We start from the raw sequence: 18,691 nt of genomic DNA on the forward strand, positions 1-18,691 counted from the left end.
ATTTATAAAAGGGTCTGGCCACGCATAGTCACCAATTTTCCTTATATTTCATACATGGACACATCTAGGTGTAAAACGTTAAAAACCACTAAAAGTTGGTTGCTAGGGGTAACCGTTGCCATAGTAATCGAGGCTAAAGATGGAAAAATAGCAAAACTTACCTACTTAGAAGCCTTATTGGAAGGTTTTGCCCTCTAATGTAAACTATCAAAGACACAAATCAGCCTTCCTCCTATTTTCAATTATTTAATTGTATCAAAAAATTGATGGAGAAACCAATGCTTTAAAAATGTTACCACGGAAACCGTTAGGAATTTTTGAAATCAGTTTTCTGCGGGTTTTTAATAAGCCAAATGGGAAACTGTTCAATTTTTACATCCATATCATTGTCCATGCTATATATATATTATTATGAAAATTGACATCCGTTGCTATGGCAACAAGGCCAAAACATAGCAAAAACTGAGAAATTGAAGATGATTTTAATATGCTTTAATTCCCGATTTTAGAAAATTTTTACAATTGTTTTAGTTGGAATTTTTAAAAATATATCTAGTTTTTGTTATATACCACAAAAAGCTTTGTTATGCAAAAGAGAAGTGTTGTTGCTATGGAAAATTAAGTTGTGTAAAAAATCACATAGAAATACTTACTTTTCGAAAAGTCCATAGCAACGGCAGTTATTTTAGAAAATTTCAGATTTTTATCAAGTGTCATTAAAGTTAAGGATTTACTTTATTTTTCTCATCATTTGATTTTATATATTTATTCATTATAAGTGAATAATATCCAATCAAGGATGACTAAAAATATTATGATTTTCCTTATTTTTCAGCTTGTTACCATAGCAACAGTTCCCATTTTTCATATATATATTTTTAATTGCACAATCATAATAGTGCTTACCAAAAAATCTGAGATTTGCACTTTTTATTCATGAATAAATGAAGAAAACAGATTTAAAAATTTCTGTTTAGTAACCATGGAAACGCTCTAAAAATACGCGTTTCTCATGAATTTTTTTCTTTCTTTTAAAAAATGACAACTTTTTTAAATAATATATTCTACCCTGGAAACCCCAAGTTCTGCACATTACTCACAATATGTTCTCAAATGAGCATTAAAATGCCATTTTTACATCTTTATCCTCGGTTACCATGGCAACGGGACCACATAGCAACAAACAAATGGTGTTAGGCTTTTTTACTCACCAAAGTCTATCAAATTGTCAAGTATGAAGAAAATCCGTGACTATGCGTGGCCACCGAATTCTGATTCTTACATAGAATTGATCTTGAATTTGTTAAAATGAAGGGCCACTTCATTAAAGGGGAGATAATTAAAAATCATTGAAAATGTGTTGGTATTTTTTAAAAATCTTCTCAAAAACCATTTGGCCAAAAAAGGTGAAACTTGTGTGGAAGCATCCTCAGGTAGTGTAGATTCAAACTAGTTCAAATCATGATTTACTAGGGTAGGGTGGGGCCACAATAGGGATGTTGAATTTTTACATAGGAATGTAGAAGGAAAAGGTAGGGTAGATTCAAGTTGGTTCAAATCGTGATCCCTGTGGGTAGGGTGGGGCCACAATGAGGGGGGGGGGTCAAATTTTTACATAGGAATATATAGGGGACAATTTGAAAAAATCATCTTTTAACACAATTTGTCTTGAAAAGCTCTAATTTTAGTCAGTTCAGATAGTGTAGATTAAAATTTGTCAAAATCATGATTTTCATATAATATGATAAAGGTGGTCTCATAAATGTGATACCTCGTCTCGGTGAGCTTTGTAATCTGTGATTACCTATGTTTTAAAATTGTTTTGACTCTGGCCCCTGAACAATTCTTGGGCCTCGCAAGGGGTTCAAGGTTTGATGTAGGTTTATAATCCATAAATAAACAATTGTTTAAGTCTGATCATATTCGAGAACTGCAAAGCTCAATATCTGATATGACTGTAAATTTTGTAAAAAATCATGTAGTAGTGAGTGGGAACGGAACCTTAGCATAATGTTTCAATAATTTTCAAACATCCCTTGCATATTTATTTTTTTAACCGGGTTTTCCAACGGAAAAATCCAGTTATTAAAAGTGAAAATGGCGGGTGGGTGGGCGCCTGCCAAAAGGGGGTACCCTCATTGTATGGATAAATCCTCCTACAGTTTTCAAGATAGGAAGTTGTTCTTTTGCAGATCAATTGTACATATATCAGAGGTGTGCATATTGCTAGGAGTTTGATTTCCGATAATTGATGAAAAAAAATACCAGCTTTTGAACTTAGTCATTTTTTTTGCACAATATTGCATATAGGGTACCCTCATTGTACAGATAACTCCTCCTACAGTTCTCAAGATAGGACGTTGTTCTTTTGCAGATCAATTGTACATATATTAGAGGTGTGCATATTGCTGGGATTTTGATTTCCAATAATTTATGAAAAAATACCATCTTAGTCATTTTTTGGCAAAATATTGCATATAGGGCACTCCATTTCACTGGATATGAGTTGACTTGGATTATGGATACAGTTCACATAAAAGAAAACCCGGTTTGCTGTCACATTTACAGCTTTTCCCTCGTATTTAGTTGTACAGCTTCTAAACCCCAACCTCCCTCAAACTCTTTTTTTTAAATTCACTTGATGGAAAATTGTTTCTAGTGATCATTTCAATTTTTTTTCACAGACAGATGAATCGACAACATACAGTACAGGTACTTTGTCACAAGAATCTAGCTGGAGCACTTCCTTAGAACGACAAATACACCTCACTAATGGAATAGAAAATCTGAACAACACCTTGATGTCTCTTAGTGGTGGCCATGTAAGCCCAATAAAGTTTCAGCTGAAAACTCCATTGAGGGAGGTCCAGTCTAGCACTAGAATATATATTTAAAAAGGAAGGCCAAGGAGCTAGTGCATACAGTTCTCAATCATTTGGCTCCAGGACAATCCAGTGATATGTTCCAGTTACGTTATGAAGACAACTGTTGTGAGGATACAGAACAAAGTGATAAAACAGAACTAAAAATCACTGATACAATTCTTCAACTCTATTGTGAAGCTGAGAACAATGCTCTCAAACGTCAGCTTCTGTCCCTGCTGTCCTTGCCGAATGCACATAGTAAATCGAAACTTCAGATAGTTATTCCAGGACTTACAAAGTGGGTAATTGATCAAAGTCGAGCACATGCTGCATCTCATGTAGCAGGTTCTTTACCAGGACCAGTGGAACCAGGATACCGGCATCGCATGAACAAAGAAAAGTTGGAGCATGCTTTATCTTTTTTCTTGGATCCAAAATTTCATCAAATTTGTTCATATGGAACAAAAGATTTGCATTGTGACAATGAACAGACTGTCACCATACCTCAAGTAGTGAGAACAACATGCCCCTCCTCTCTCCTACAAATGTACAAGTCATACTGCTCTGAAACAGGTTTTGTTCCTTTGTCAGATTCTACTCTGTACAAAATTCTGTCTACATGCTCTGCAAGTAAGAGAACCAACTTAACAGGTCTGGACAACATTGCCTCTGATGGTGCTGCAGATGACCATATTAAAATGTGTGACCAATTAAAAGGATTAGGATCTGAAACAAATACAGTTGCCAGTCTCATCACTGCCTTAAAATCCGTAAAGATGTACCTCAAGTCAGAATATAAATTTTGCGTGGGACTATCTAGTGGATGCCAAGATCATTGTTTGAAGTTTGCTTTGAGTCACCCAACCAACCAATGTGCCGTTGTAGGAAGAGTGTGATCATTCCCATGAAGAAATTTGTGGAAAATGCAAGATCCTCAATGAAATAAACAGTGCCTTGTTTAATGAAATCCAAAATATCAGAAGTGAGTAATTTTTTTTGGCAGAGCAATATTTCAATTTTTTTTTAGCAATTATTTAGAATTAGAGCTTAGCTATTTTACATTTGCAGCAAAGCACTTCATTTAAGATGTATTTTAACATTCCCAGTTTTTGTTCACAGCATCTGACGTAGCAAAAGAGTTAACATTAACAGCAGAGAAAGCTCTTGAGAAAATATCAGATTGGAAAGCCCACATACTAAGGACTCAGAACCAAGACGAAGGTAGATATAGAGCATTAGAAGAGCTGCAGCCACACCAACGTCTGATTATTATGGACTGGGCATTGAAGTTCCTTCCTGCACTTTATAGAGAAAAGCAGTCAGATTTTTTGGACACAAAGGCATGAGCTGGCATGTTTCTGTTGCTATATTTAGAGCAGAAGATGGATCTTTGAAGGTACCTATTAAGATTTTATTCAGACATTGTCACACATTTTTAATAAATCAATGATAAAAAGTTTGAGAACTCTATATACACATGATATACATAAGACATTGACTAATTAGACGCATTTGAATGAGATGGAATTAGATTGTCTTTTAATTTGATAGAGAGAAAACAATCTATAGTAGTACAGCATTGATTATACATGTATAGGTATGAAAATAATAAATCTAGCTTTGCATTTATAGCACAAGACATTCAATCACATTTTTGGAGCAGTGAGGCAAGATTGGTTTGCTGTTGCATCAGCCATCGAGCACATCCTAAAGAGTATACGAGTACAAATGCCTGGAATTGAAGAAGTTTTTTTTACGAAGTGACAATGCAGGTTGCTATCACTGTGGGTGCCTGTGGCTGAGCATGCATGTAATAAGTGAAAGAACAGGTGAGATTTCAATTGCCTGAAATGATTTTTCTTTATTGTTATATTAAGGTATAAAAGAAAACCATGATATTTTTTGGTGTTTTATTCTTAACCAACATTGGTTTATGATTGCATCGTAGATTTTTTGGGGCAGATTTTGTGCATGAAAGTAATGTTTATAAGGTTTTAATTGAATAACTTTTTTTCAGGTATCAGCATTGTACGCTATGACTTCAGTGAACCTCAGGCAGGAAAAAGTTATTGCGATGCCAAAATTGCCCATATGCGATCGAAATTAAGGACGTTTGTTTCATCTGGAGAAAATGTAACAACACCATTTGACATGAAGGAGGCAATAATGGATGGAAGTGGTGTAGCAGGATGTCAATGTGCAGTTGTGGAAGTTGACAGGAAAAACCAGACAATGACTAGTCATTGCATCAAGGGAATCACCAACATTAATAATCTTGCCTTTGAAGGAGATGATATCATTGCCTGGCACAGTTTTAGTATTGGTATTGGTATCAAGAAAAAAAGAGATGTCTTGAAAAGTGAGCAGCTTGACACAGGACTCATCATACTGTCTGACTTTGAAGAACCATGTAAAAACTATGGTGTGATCTCTCATATAACAAAAAACTGTTCAGTTACACCAACCAGTATTTTCCACTGTTCCGAATTGGGCTGTAATCAGCAGTTTTCCTCATACCAAATACTTCAAGAGCATATTCTTCTGGATAGACATGTTCAAGAGAAAACATCAACTTATGATGCTCTACGACATCATTGGTCCAAGTTGTGTAATTCTAATTTCTTCATTTCTAAACGGCTGGTGCAAATAGGCAGAGATCACCATACCCTTGTGAAGAATTCATCAGTAGAGAAGCTTCAACAAGGATGGGCACTGAAAAAAAAAACAAGGAAATTTGCACGCTCCTCTTCCAAAGTTAAAGATTTTCTCCATAGAGTTTTTCAAGAGGGCGAAGAATCAGGAAGGAAAGCAATTCCTGTTGAAGTATATCAACGTATGAAATCATTGCGAAACAGCACTGGAGAGAAGTTTTTCAATCCCGATGAATGGCTGCAGCCTTCTCCGATTAACTCCTTTTTTTCAAGACTTTCTCTGAATGCAAAAGCAAGGAATATCAAGGATGAACCAGAAGAAGATGACCATCTGCGAGAAATTCTGCAGTCAATATATGAGGAAGAAGAAAGAGACAGCATCAGAAATGCCATGACCTTAGAACTTGACAGTCCAATATGATTGTTTAAACTTGTACATGTAGAAATATTGGTGCTGTCTTTCAATGATAGTTGGTTTGTTTAGATAATGTATGTATGTACGGTACATCAAACATGCATGGAGTCATAAATGATATGTGGCAAAACCTGAAGTACTTTTATATGTATTCTTTCAGCTTCTGTGGTTGTCATGGTAATAACAGTTGTGATAATGCATAGATATATAAAAAGTAGGTTTCAAAAGAAAGGCAATATTCATGTGGGTTATTTTTTGTATTAATTTTTATCAATTTTAAAGAATTCAAATGAAAAAAAAGCTGAACTTTAATTTGCTCACAGTCATAATTACTAGCTAATACTAAATAGACTCTTTGTGATTTTGAAATATTCCATCTTAACATATTAGCACAGCACTTTACTTTGATTTATATATAGATATACACGTGAAAAGTCATTTCTGCTTTAACTCTTTCTGTAGTCATTATGCTGCCATGGTAACAGAAAATTACAATTTATCTAAATTTTGAATGGTAAGGATCGGCATTCTCAATTCTGTATATTTGAAATTAATGAATGTTTCGTTTAATATCTCAGTTTGATCTTTTAAATATTTGACAACATTTTATTTTAGTCAAATACAGATTGTGGTGATATTTTTTGTTGCTAAGGTAAAATTCCAAATGCTTTAATTCAAGTTTAAGATATGCATTTTCCTTGCTACATATATATATATGCTCAAATTTTTTTTAACTTGTGCGGCGAACTGAAAATATGCTCCCAAAATGTAACAATTTAAGTTGTATTTTTTAAGGCCATTTTTTGGATATTTCGTTGCCATAGTAACAGTTTAATAGGTAATAAGTCACCAGTTTTATCTATATTTTGTCATTTTTAGGATGTGTACTTTCTATCTTATATGCTCTATTTCTTTTTAAACTTGTATTTATTGTTAGCAGTACATTTGTATGTCCACAAAATGTAACAATTTTTGTTTTTTTGAAATTTTATTGACATGGTTACCAAATGCTTTTTAAAAACCCATCAGATTCATCTAAAGTTTAAAATGTTCAAGGTGTGTAATTTCTATTTTAGGTATTACGATTTCTTTGACAAGTGTTATTTTTCCACAATATCTTTCAATATGGTGATAGGTAGTGTATATGTCAAAATTTGAATTTTCATGTAGTTTCATCACCATGGTAACACATTATGTATTTAAAAACCCATGAATTTTATCTTAAAAGTGTTTTGTAAGGGATATGTACTTTTTATCCTCTGTGCTCAAAATTTTGGCACATGTGGCATTTTTACGTATTATGCCCTTGAAAATGTTTGATTCTGAGGAAAAACCTTAATGACGATTTCTTTAAAAACAACATGTTTTGAACTTATTTTTACCATTTGTTGGAAAGGTAGCATAATATTGTTATTGTGATTAACAGTGAATATATTGGGCCATTTTTCCAGAAACAAAAATAAAATTTGTATAGTTTTGTTTAAAAAAAAATTTCTAATTGCCTAAAGTAAGAGATAAACTCAAAATAGTATGTGTAGGTGTTTGCTGTTCTGGTACATTTAGATGGTGCCACGTTACCATGGCAACAAAGGTTGAACGAAAAAGTCATAATCTCCAATGATCTTCAGTTGGTCCATCAAACTTCATATGAAAATTTCATAGAAATCTGTGTTGGTCATGAATCACCCCCTGCCTGGTTCTTACAGATAGCTGTACTTAAACACTCGATTCCGGTAAAATACATTGATTACCTTCTCCCTGTTTATAACTTAAGATCGTTTAAGATCAATACACCTAGCTGTATTAAAATGTATTTAGTTAGTGCATGTATTGCAATACAGGTAACACTCGAGAAGAGAAGAACCAGTTTTCGATTCAAAATTTTCAATGCACCATTGATTTATTGTTAAATGTTTACGAATCATTCTGAAAAGGCTTCCAAAGACAGCCCAAACTATTTAAAAATCATTACATGGCTCGGTTTTGGGTGTTCAGAAAGAAAAACTTCATATTTGGAAACGTGTTGAAATGAAACTCTGTCTATTGAAAAACAACATGGAACTGTCTACAGGTTATCGTCTTTTGCTTTTCGGAATGATATCGCTTCTATCCTCTTGTTTACTTCTCTACGAGTGTGTAAGTAAAATAATTCTCCTATTCAAGTTGAAATGATATATTTAATTTGTACAGAAGTTAAAACTGTAATGCGCAGATGCATGATGAATGATTATTAGAAAGGAAGTGGGGATCCGATGAATAATTATGTTGGCTAAAGGAGGGGGTTTACGGCTTATTTCAATTAACACTGTTTTGTGAATTTTTGAATTAAATAAGTTTGAAATTCACGACAGAAGTCCGTCGTTTCCATTATACAACTGCGCATGTATCGAAAATGATTTATAATTAATCATTTAATATATGCTTAGTTTGAACATATTTTATGTACGAAATTGCAGCAGACGTAATTGCTGAGTTTTGTCATGTTCATAAGATCTACAGACATTAAGAGTCATTCTCTGTAAAAACCAAAGAATCCAAGGATGCCGTTCAAACAAATACTTCCAAAATGCAAAATTTTTTTTACAGGGAGTGTACTCAAGTGTCTGATGGTAAAATTCGACTTAGTTTATTTTTTGGGGTGGCCGTTGCCATGGCAACCAGAACTGACCAATAAATAGTCAATTTGACAGAATCTATTTTCTGAAATATAGCATTTTTAACTCCCATATTTAATTTTAATACAAATTGTGATTATCTTTTAAATTAGATGAAATGTTTTGAAAATTCCCCAAAACTAAGAATAGTTAAGAAATTTTTTCATTACCTCGAGTATAAAGAGCAAATTGAAGTTTAAAAATGTCGAATTTCGTGGTTTTTCAAAATGTAGAAAATACCCAATTTTACAACAATTTCAGTTCAATATATCTAGATATTCCAAGATAGGTTTTCAAAAAGACTTGCATGTTGTTAATGATTATACTTTTACCTTTCATATCATATAGATTTTAAAAGTGTGTATTTTTGTAAACAAGGGATATGCCAGAATGAAAATGACCCAAAATTCCGAATTTTCTCTGATACAAATTTTGAAATTCTACCATAGGTGGCTTATTTGTTGTGTTTATTTCATCTTTGGGAGCAAAACATTTACATTTATTTTTATTTGATAATGAAAATGAAATTGTATCATGTATTGGGTTGATAACTGCAAAAAGTGGTTACCATGGCAACCATTCTAAGAAATCATGATTTTTTAAAAATCATTTTTTCAAAGTACACAAACTATATTTGTAACTGGGTAGTTGTGTCAAACAGCAATTTGAAATAGACCTGCCTATTTCATTGCTGCCACTCATCCATGGCTCTTTGAAATCAACAAGATTTGTCTGGCTTTTGAGTTAGGACTTATGCAATCGGTGCATATTTTGCTTGAAACAAGTGTCATTTTTTACTTGCTTTAACGCAAGAAATAGATAGTAAGTCCAACATCATGTTAAAATGGTTTTATGTAAAGTATCCTATATATTTATTGAGAGCTGTTCCTAGCGTGTGATAAGTTGGCCTTGCCCTGATGATTAAACCTTTGCTTGAGTAATGTAAAATATCAGCTATTGACATCCTGTATAATAAGGTCATGATCATCTCAAAACTTAAGAAAATAAGCAAACAATTACAACATGTAAATTGTTAGAAGAATTTTACTGTTGACTTTTTTTTTTACCACAATAGCAAATGCAAATCACATTACATGTGATGTTAATCAATCATTTCAACTATTTGGCTACTATAATCATTCTTAAACCTAAAGATTCCAATCATAACTGCATAAAATCTTGAATTTCAAATATCACCAACATATAAAGCTGCATGTACATTGGGTTTATACAAGTATACAATGCCCAAAAAAGTCTTTTGACAATTTTTTTTAGTTTTATGATCTCTAATGACGATACATGTATGGTTGAAATCTGTTTAAAAGAAGCAAAATTAAATCTATATATAAACACACATTAAAACCCTCCCCATTAACATTTACATTAACATATTTACTGCAGAAGCAAGCTCAGATTTTGCAGCAGGCCAAGTTTACGAGTATATTTCAACTACGCCAGTGACTTGCGATGTTACGAGTATGTTTCACCTGCGCCAGAGGATCGCATCCTGTTCTGCAAAATCACGTTATGCTCTACATTTTAACATATTAAAAATTTTAAAATGCAATACACCTTTGCTTAAATGGTATTAAACTAACTCCATTCACATTTTGCTTAAACAAAGGGGATAAACATTTTTTAATGGATTCTAGAAAGCCATAGTTAATGTCAAGGGGTCAAACCATGCAACATTCGGGCTGATATGAGTGCAATAATAAAACATAAACATGTTAATTACAACGTGAACCACATGTTCACTTTTGATAGCAAACTGACTGCAAAAATTGATAAATGAAGTGTTTTAAGTATGAATAACATCAAGTATTTATCCTATAAATAAATACATAATAATTCCCAGTTCTATTTACTTCTTACATGTACAATAAAGCATAACTAATTACCTATGAACAGAAATATACAATCATGTAATTGTAGAACAATAAAAGCATACCAATATATACTACATGTGACTATTCAAAATTCATCACATATTATCCCAGCGTACATTTCCTATTAAAAAGAATCAACAATATGAATACAACAATAGCAATGCTGATTATGTCTAGTGAATTATTCATCAATAATATTTGCTCTTATTTTACTTATTTCTGTTTCCTTCTTGGCTTCCCAATTTTCAGCTTCAGCCATCTTGTTTTTCTTGCTCATTCTTGAGAAAAAGGAAGTTATTTGCTGCATGGACAGTATCTCATCGTATGAAAAACGCCTTGTACCATCTGCCCTTCTTTCATACATCATGGATTCAGAGAGAATAAAAGGGTCTTCTTTCTTTCCTGTCTGAAGTCCGACGTTAAATTTTTGGACTAAAAAATCTCTCTGATTTTCATTAAATCTCCTTGAGCGTCTCTCATCTTTCAAAGCCCAGCCAGAGTTTAATTCACTATCTGCTGCTTGTGTCTCTGTGTCTTCAGCCAACATAACTTCAGATTCAGATTCTCTGAATGAGATATTTTTGTTACATACTTTCTTTTTGTAAGATCTGCTATGGAACTTGAACTTAGTTCCAATTCAAGGTTACACTTTTCAAAAAGAAGATGGTTCGATAAATCCTCACTTGAGCCAAAAGCTGCAACGCATCCCTCATTTGGGCAATGGAAGGTCTTTTCAGTTTCTGTAGTTGTGTTGACTTTTATCATATGGAAACCAATGTCCTCTGGTTGCTCCAAAATGGTCAATGGCAGGTGCTCCATACTTGGAATGCCAATGGCAGTATTTGGGATCAATAAACCTACAAATTTTATAGTTGAATCCAAGTATAATGATTGTCAGGAATTTTTTTTACACAGATGTGGTTTGTTGTCATAATGTTTTACTGTTTTAAGATAATGAACTTTCAATGATGTTTACATTTGCAGGGTTTTTTTTCCCTCTAAATAACTAAAATGTTGATTTGAATGACATTTTTGTGTACACAAATGCATAAAATGTTCATGTACATGTATCTCAAAAATCAATGTAAAAAAATTCTTGCTTTTAAACATAACTGTACTTATTCAAACAGCTTACTTACCTGTACCAACACCATATGCTTTCCAAACACGTATGCCTTCTTCCTCAAATACAAAGTTTGAATAGGAGCTGATGGCAGGAATTGGCTTGAAGGATGTCTTTTGTGAAGCAACTTCTGAAACACTAACCCTGTACTTCACATTTTTTGCAGTTTTCTCGATTGCCTAAATCAAAAAGATAAATCAATTTGAATTTATGATTTTCTATTTCTTTCTTAAAAGCGATAGTGCATCTGTGTTTCTCTAAAAAAAACCTCTTATCTCCCCTTGTGCTGCACATATTGTTAAAGATAAAACAGTATAAGGATTTTCAGCAAACAAACATTTTTTTTTTATTTTTTTTTAGTTTAGAAATGATAAAAATGATCTAAATACCATACCTCTTTCATTGAATGTGCTGTTAGAACATCATGTCCTTGGTTAACAAAGCGTCGGATAGCTGACTTTAGAGTCGCTCCAGTTCTGTCGCATGGCCCTTTTCCATTCTGTGCCTCACAGAAGTTGAAGGATCTAACCAGGCCATGTGATTTGAGGAGGGCCATCATCTCTGTCGACTTGTAGCAACCAGCATTGTCTGACCAGACATGGAAAGAGGATATTGATGCATCAATTGACTGAATGTTTTCCATAACATTAATGATGATGGCTGCAGTAGTTATGCTGTCCTGTGATACCTGGCTCTGAAAGATGTGGACAAAGCCTAGGCTCTCAATACAAGTTTCTGTCTTGTGGAATGCCATTGTGATGTGCCATGGTAAACCACGCTTCCCAAACCAATCACTTTGGTCTTCTCTATACTTTCGTGGGAGGTATTTCATGGACCAGTCACAGATCAAAAGCACTTCATTATGTTGCATCGTGTCAAAGAGATCAGATTTTGCTGCGTCCTGGTTTCTGCATCGAATGAGATGACGTTTCAAATTTGTGATACTTTGCGTAGCATTTTGGAGTTTGAACTGCAAGTCCCGAAGTGAATCAGTCAGTCCATGGTTGCACGAACACTGGATAGTCTTCATTAAAGAAGAGATCGCATCCTTCATTTGTTCACACGTCACGCAAACTAGATCATGGTGATGTTGGCAAGTGACAGCAAATTCGGGATGAAGTGGATCACTGAGGGCAAAGGTCTGACAATGATCTGCTACCTTGCTGTCTGGGGAGATGTGTACCTAAAGCAAAAAACAAAAAATCATCTATATGAAGCTAACCTCCACTGTGCAAAAACATAGAACTACAGACTTTGGTATAGGTCGATATGTATCAATAAGGGCCCACACTTTTGTAGGAGTTTAAAAATAATGCATATTTTGTGATGTCATCTCAACCAAAGCATATTTTAAAGTCAAGGGCATCCTACCACCATGTACACAAATATGTTTTCTGTCTATCTAAAGTTCCAAAGATTAACTCCTGAGTCTATTTACATTCTGTGTTCTGACAAACCAACATGTGCTGAACTATGTAATTTCAAATTGATTGGCCCTTGTTTTGTTTTACAGTGATTTACAGAATACTGGTAGAGTTTTCAATAGCTTGTCAGATTGCTCAACAGGGTCAGCAAGGTTTATATGTAGTCATGTGATTACTCAGGTATGACATCAATACGTTTTAAGTGAGTTATATCTAGTAATCTTTTGCTTACTTGAAAATTCTATCAGTCTTCTGTAATTCGCTGTTATAAGTCAGAAATACAAACATACATTCATTCAAACATACCTTGAAATCTGCACGAAGATACTGTTTACACTGGAGAAAGAGGGCAGAGAAGTCTTTTTTCTCCTGTTGGTTTAAAACTTGAAACTTCAGGAGTTCCTCCAAAGCTTCCAAAATGGTGCGGAATGCACGACCTCCCTCAGCAATGAAGTAGTCAATACCCTCGAGACTGGTTCTTATTTGCGCTCCACACTCAGACAGGATCCAATACATTGTACTGTCACCTGGTAAAATGTCCAAAACATATTAAGTAATTTTTGTAGTAAACATATGATACATATATATTTTCTTTTATATACTAGTTGCCTACATTTAATAAGATTCTTATCTAAAGCACTAGTACAATTATATTAATTACTTGGGTAACAGCTTACTTAATCAGTATCTGAAATTTGTATTTTAACTTACCAAGAGGAGAAATGTTATTTTCAGAGCAGTAGGCTTTATACTGTTGAATAACATCACTGGATCCCATGCAACGAATCACGTTTGGCATTTCATATACTGTTCCGTCTGACAATTTAATCTTTCTTTCTCCATATGGTAGATCTCGAATAACATGAGGAGAAGTAATGAAATCCAGAAAACTGTCCAACTTCACTGGATCCATTCTTTTTCTTGTAGAAGTTGTACCTACAGGAAGACCAGGGCCAACATTCTTTGCATGATTCTTAGCAGCATAGTACTTTGATTCTGTTATGTTTGGTAAAAGGGATTTTGCTTCTTTGAATGATAAAGTTTGCGTAAAAAAAGAGAGAATTTGCCGTCTGTGATGCCATGTTTCTGAAGTTTGATATGCATGAACGAGTGGTCCAAATGTTCCTTCAGGTATGATACTGGGTGTCATTTTTTGATTTTCTTCAGACACTAGAAGATTCTTCACCACTTCTTCAACATTCTTTGGGAAAATTATGGTGATCAATTTTGTCAAGATGTTTCTAAATCGTTTGGTGTAGTAAGATTTAGCTGACTTAGAGTAAGAGTCCCACTGGTATCTTCCATCATCTGAGAATTCTCTTTCACCAATTATCTTAAGATACTCATTCAGGTGCTGAATGTCATGGCTAAATGTAAAACTCTGGTTCGAGTTCTGTAAAAAATAACATATATTTTAGATTTAAATAATACATGTACGCTATTATAAAACAAAGTCTTAATTTTAAATGAAACCATCTGACTTGTGTACTTGTTTATTTTTTATTTGCCCGAACATTACTTGTAGGTGTTTAGACTCTATTAAAAGCAATGTCAAAGCCGTAATACAATTATCTCCTCCTCAACATCAGAGGCAAATTCTAATATGGGGCGAAATGACCTCATACCAATTGACTTGTGTACTTGTTATTTTTGATTTGCCAGAACATTACTCATAGGTACTTAGGCTCTATCAAAAGAGATGTTAAAACTTAGATTTCAAATTGATACATATTGATATATCAAATGATTAGATTCATTTAACACTTACTTTGACTGTTCCCATATTTTACTTATTGTCATATATTTCATGTAAATATATGTCTCTCTATTGTACTTACTTGAGAGAGGCATTCCATGCTACTTTCACAAGATGTCTGAGAAAGGCTACATGTACTTTCAGTATTTTCACAAGAAGTTTGAGTACTAATTGTATCTTCGGTAACCTGAAAATCATTACCAAGATATTGTAAATATTCCATATCATAAATTTTTGTAACATAAGCATTTTAGAAAGGTTTAAAAAACCTCAGTACAACTGATACTTAGGAAAAGTGATACATATGTACATGTAGAATGGAATTGTATATAGTGTAAATGTGTCAAAATATATAGATGACAATTCAAATTCACTGAATAATTAACATATTTCTTTTAAAAGTGATGTTTCATATAAAAATTATATCAAATGAATGAACATCAATGCTATTTATACCACACACTGGTACACTTTACTTTTTGAGAATACTTACTGTAATGCTAGGTGGTTCCCTTGTTTCTGAGAGGTAAGACCCTTCCGTCTCAGTGGAAGTAGCTTGCTGCAGTTGCTATAAATTCAAAAACAGAATCAAATTTCAAATTGGTAGTTAAAATATGACACAAGAATAATAATACTTATATGTGTATTGGATCTCTCATGATTTGTGATGGTATGTAATTTTTATCCAACTTCTCCGGCCTTTTGGGCAGAGCTCAGAAAAACGCCTCGAATGCATTGAAATTACTGGATGTTAGAATTTTATATCATATACTTATAGAAAACATACCCTTTTCCGCCCTGTGTGATATAAACCGTAAATATGCCTACCTGTGTGATATAAACACTGGAAGTGATGTATAAGATTTACAGGGTATATCACACCACTTTCCAGCGATCTTAGGAAGATTACATTAGGCCAAAAAAAAAATGTGTGTTTCCAGTTTCCCAACCGACCTTATTTTTTCATGAGCCTTCCCTAACACTTTTTATTCTAAATCCAGATTACCAACCGTAATTGGTTTAAACAATTGAGTCTTTACAAATCAGAGTTCAAAAAATGCTTGTAACAATTCAATAGAAAACACCACTTATCAAAACGTTTTAAAGATTTTTATGTCAGATTGACAGCATGGATGAAAGTTATCCTTGATTATTTTAGCTAAATTATCAATGCATAAATAGTTTCATACGGCAGTGATGTGTTATAAATAATTATAAAGATGTACAAGAAAAAAGCAGAGGCAAAGTTTTTTTTATTTTATTTCTGGGTGTGGAGACTGCAGAGATCGTAAGTCTTTGAATAGGCCCAACAATCATTCACATTAATATGCAAACGGTGTGACCGTTGGACCGAGCACAGATTTTACAGGGTGCAGTTTGATTTTTGTAGAACAAAATTTATTTGAAACACATACAGTAGGTTCCGCTTGGTTGCCTACTCAAATCGTTAGCCAAAGTTTAACTAAACGTTGCGTGCTCAGTCTACATTTTGACGTCATGTTTTAGATGTAAAACGTACACGTTTTGTCGTCAGAAATAGCCGAAGAGAATTACGTTATTCCGAACTTTATTTTCTTTTTTTTCTTTCATTGTTTATCAATTTAATTCATATAAATGCCGCGGTAATAAAATTCAATACTTTATTCAGTATCGAAATACATTCAAGGTGTTTTTCCGAGCTCCGCCCGGAGGCTTGAGAAGTTGTGATTGGGTTCAGTGGAATTCAAAATAAAGATTGCTACTGAACCTTGTCTTTGTCTGATGTTGAACACTCCATGTAATGATCCTCTTCATTCTCATGTTCCTCTCTTATTTTCTTAAGACACATGGTACAGCATGCTACATGAACAATAAATTCAAAATAATTCAAAGCCTTTTAATTTATGTTGACAGATTGCCAAAATGGGTCTTTTTATATAAATCATTATTTTATTACCTAATAAATTTTGGAGAATCCTTTATGATCATACAATTCAAGTTAATCAAAGATATGTTAACATTAATTTTGATTTAAAAACTTTTTAAAATTAGCATTCTATTAAAATATGTGACAGAAACCATTATTATTTGCATGTACATGACATGTGTAATGAACACAAGTTTAGTCTTTTTTATCAATATATTTAAATAAGAACTAATAATCTATAAAAGATACTTACGTGTATTCACAGGTAGTGTTATACCAGCATGACTAATCAAATGGATGATATCACTCTCCTTTAATCCCCTGCTTGCAATTTTTATATGCGTACGAATAGGAAGAGATCTAAGTCCATCTTCTCTGGTGTTGTCTATGTGAGGGTGGGAGCTTAGCAAACTTGGGATTTGACACAGCTTCCTTCTTGATCGTTTTGTATTTGATTTCAAATAAAAGTTAAAATGGCTCGTGCATATTTGATAGTTGTTGTTTAGCGAATGCAACACAAGGTTTTAGGCCTACTTCAGATAAAATAATACAAACATGATCCGAGCTGAAATTCACGAGATGCTGTATTTCTTCAGAGCAGTCTAATTCACATCTCCCAACAAAGCTGCATTGCATGTTGGTTACTTTCTTTTGAAGTTATCAATGTAAGGTCATAAAAATACTGTAAACTGGTATAAAACTAGTCAAAACCAAAGGTTTGTATAAATATACTCCAGACGACATGCTTACAAATCGGACTGTTTTTACCTTCTTTCACTGTAGTCACTAGAGAGTTTTACAAAGGGCGATAACTCTTTTAGCCAAAACCAAGATTTTCAGATTTTTATATGCATTTCTTTTTCTTAATACACAAAACACATCTCCAAAACTAAAATAAATAATAAATACAGTATGTTTATCTTTAAATTATTGCTAAAATTTTATAAACTTATCTTGGGATTTTTCATAAAATGACACCGAATTGTTGATTGTTTAGTCTGTTTGCTATAGGTTAACCCTGAAATGAATATTTGGGCCATAACCCCTATGATGTGTCTCAGCCAAATTTTTTTTTATGCAAAATAAATCTCATATACACTTTTAATTTTCCATATAAGTTTTATTAAATTTGGTGACATTCATTTGAACCCAATCTGGGGTTCTTACAGAGAATGGCTCTTAAGCATAGTAAAAAAAAATAATGAGAACAATAACAGAAGAAACGTTTATTCTTACAAAGGTCAGGTGTGCATCCAACAAAAGATGTTGAGAAACACGAAATCTAAATCTTGAATGTTGATTTAAATGCTATTTTTGTTTCAACCGTCCTTATGTAGTTTTGATTATTTCTGTTAAATGTATGTATCTCATTTTTGTAGTTTTGCTCAAAATTACTCAACAGTATGATAAAGACAATAAAAATTGATCAATTTTTTAATCGATGTGGGTTGTTTATTTAATGTGCATTTTTCAATACATGTTTAATGCTTTGATTATTGCCCATGTTCAAAGGCGTTTAAATATCTCTTAAACAAACTTTTATCCTCCTTTGGTATTATGAACATTGAATAGGGAACGAACTTTTCTAAAACTTTAAATAAAGATATTTGTATTGTATGAGAAAAATACACTCTTCACTTCCCATGCATTTTTATGCTTCATTGTCAGGTTTTGGCCAGTCTGGCACCTGTTTATTTGCTTACGTCAACCACATTTACACAGAATTTAAATATCGTATACAATTTCATTGAATTTATAGTGAACAAAATCCATACGTCATTGATTTCTTTAATTGAATGTTAAGCCTTGGTCTATATTCAAAATACATAACGTTAGCGACAGCATATATGAATAAAAACAGCAATCAAAAGTTACCACGCTTGTAATATTAGCCCTTTTCACGGTATGTGCAAATAAATTTTCCTAAAGCGCTAGCGCACGTTTTTCAATTTGTATGCACACACCGTTGCAGTTATGAGACCACATCTTAAAAAAAAAATGTTTCAATG

At 33.3% G+C, this 18,691-nt stretch overlaps 3 protein-coding genes and 1 pseudogene across 3 annotated transcripts in view; 3 read left to right on the forward strand and 1 right to left on the reverse strand.

The window, feature by feature from the left end:
- Positions 1-2,894, forward strand: part of LOC128173246 (uncharacterized) — a 33,290-nt gene extending 30,396 nt beyond the window's left edge. The window contains exon 4 of the mRNA XM_052838965.1: positions 2,685-2,894. Within this exon, the coding sequence (XP_052694925.1) occupies positions 2,685-2,894 (210 nt within the window). The remainder of the gene's footprint in view (positions 1-2,684) is intronic.
- Positions 2,895-4,129: 1,235 nt separating this feature from the next.
- Positions 4,130-6,050, forward strand: LOC128173766 (uncharacterized). Its single transcript, XM_052839434.1, has 3 exons — positions 4,130-4,260; positions 4,497-4,693; positions 4,882-6,050. The coding sequence occupies exons 2-3, from the start codon at positions 4,669-4,671 to the stop codon at positions 5,934-5,936; spliced, it is 1,080 nt and encodes a 359-aa protein (XP_052695394.1). The 5' UTR covers positions 4,130-4,260; positions 4,497-4,668; the 3' UTR covers positions 5,937-6,050.
- Positions 6,051-7,985: 1,935 nt separating this feature from the next.
- Positions 7,986-18,691, forward strand: part of LOC128170406 (uncharacterized) — a 45,298-nt gene continuing 34,592 nt past the window's right edge. The window contains exon 1 of the mRNA XM_052836181.1: positions 7,986-8,066. Coding sequence (XP_052692141.1) covers positions 7,986-8,066 — 81 coding nt within the window. The remainder of the gene's footprint in view (positions 8,067-18,691) is intronic.
- Positions 10,893-17,169, reverse strand: LOC128170401 (uncharacterized; annotated as a pseudogene).

The sequence above is a fragment of the Crassostrea angulata genome, chromosome 2 (assembly GCF_025612915.1).
Source record: "Crassostrea angulata isolate pt1a10 chromosome 2, ASM2561291v2, whole genome shotgun sequence".
Classification (NCBI taxonomy): domain Eukaryota; kingdom Metazoa; phylum Mollusca; class Bivalvia; order Ostreida; family Ostreidae; genus Magallana; species Magallana angulata.

Coding starts and splice junctions, on each gene's coding strand:
- LOC128173766 (XM_052839434.1), top strand. CDS start 4,669: ATGCATGTAATAAGTGAAAGAACAG. Junction 4,694..4,881: donor TGTAATAAGTGAAAGAACAG/GTGAGATTTCAA, acceptor ACTTTTTTTCAG/GTATCAGCATTGTACGCTAT.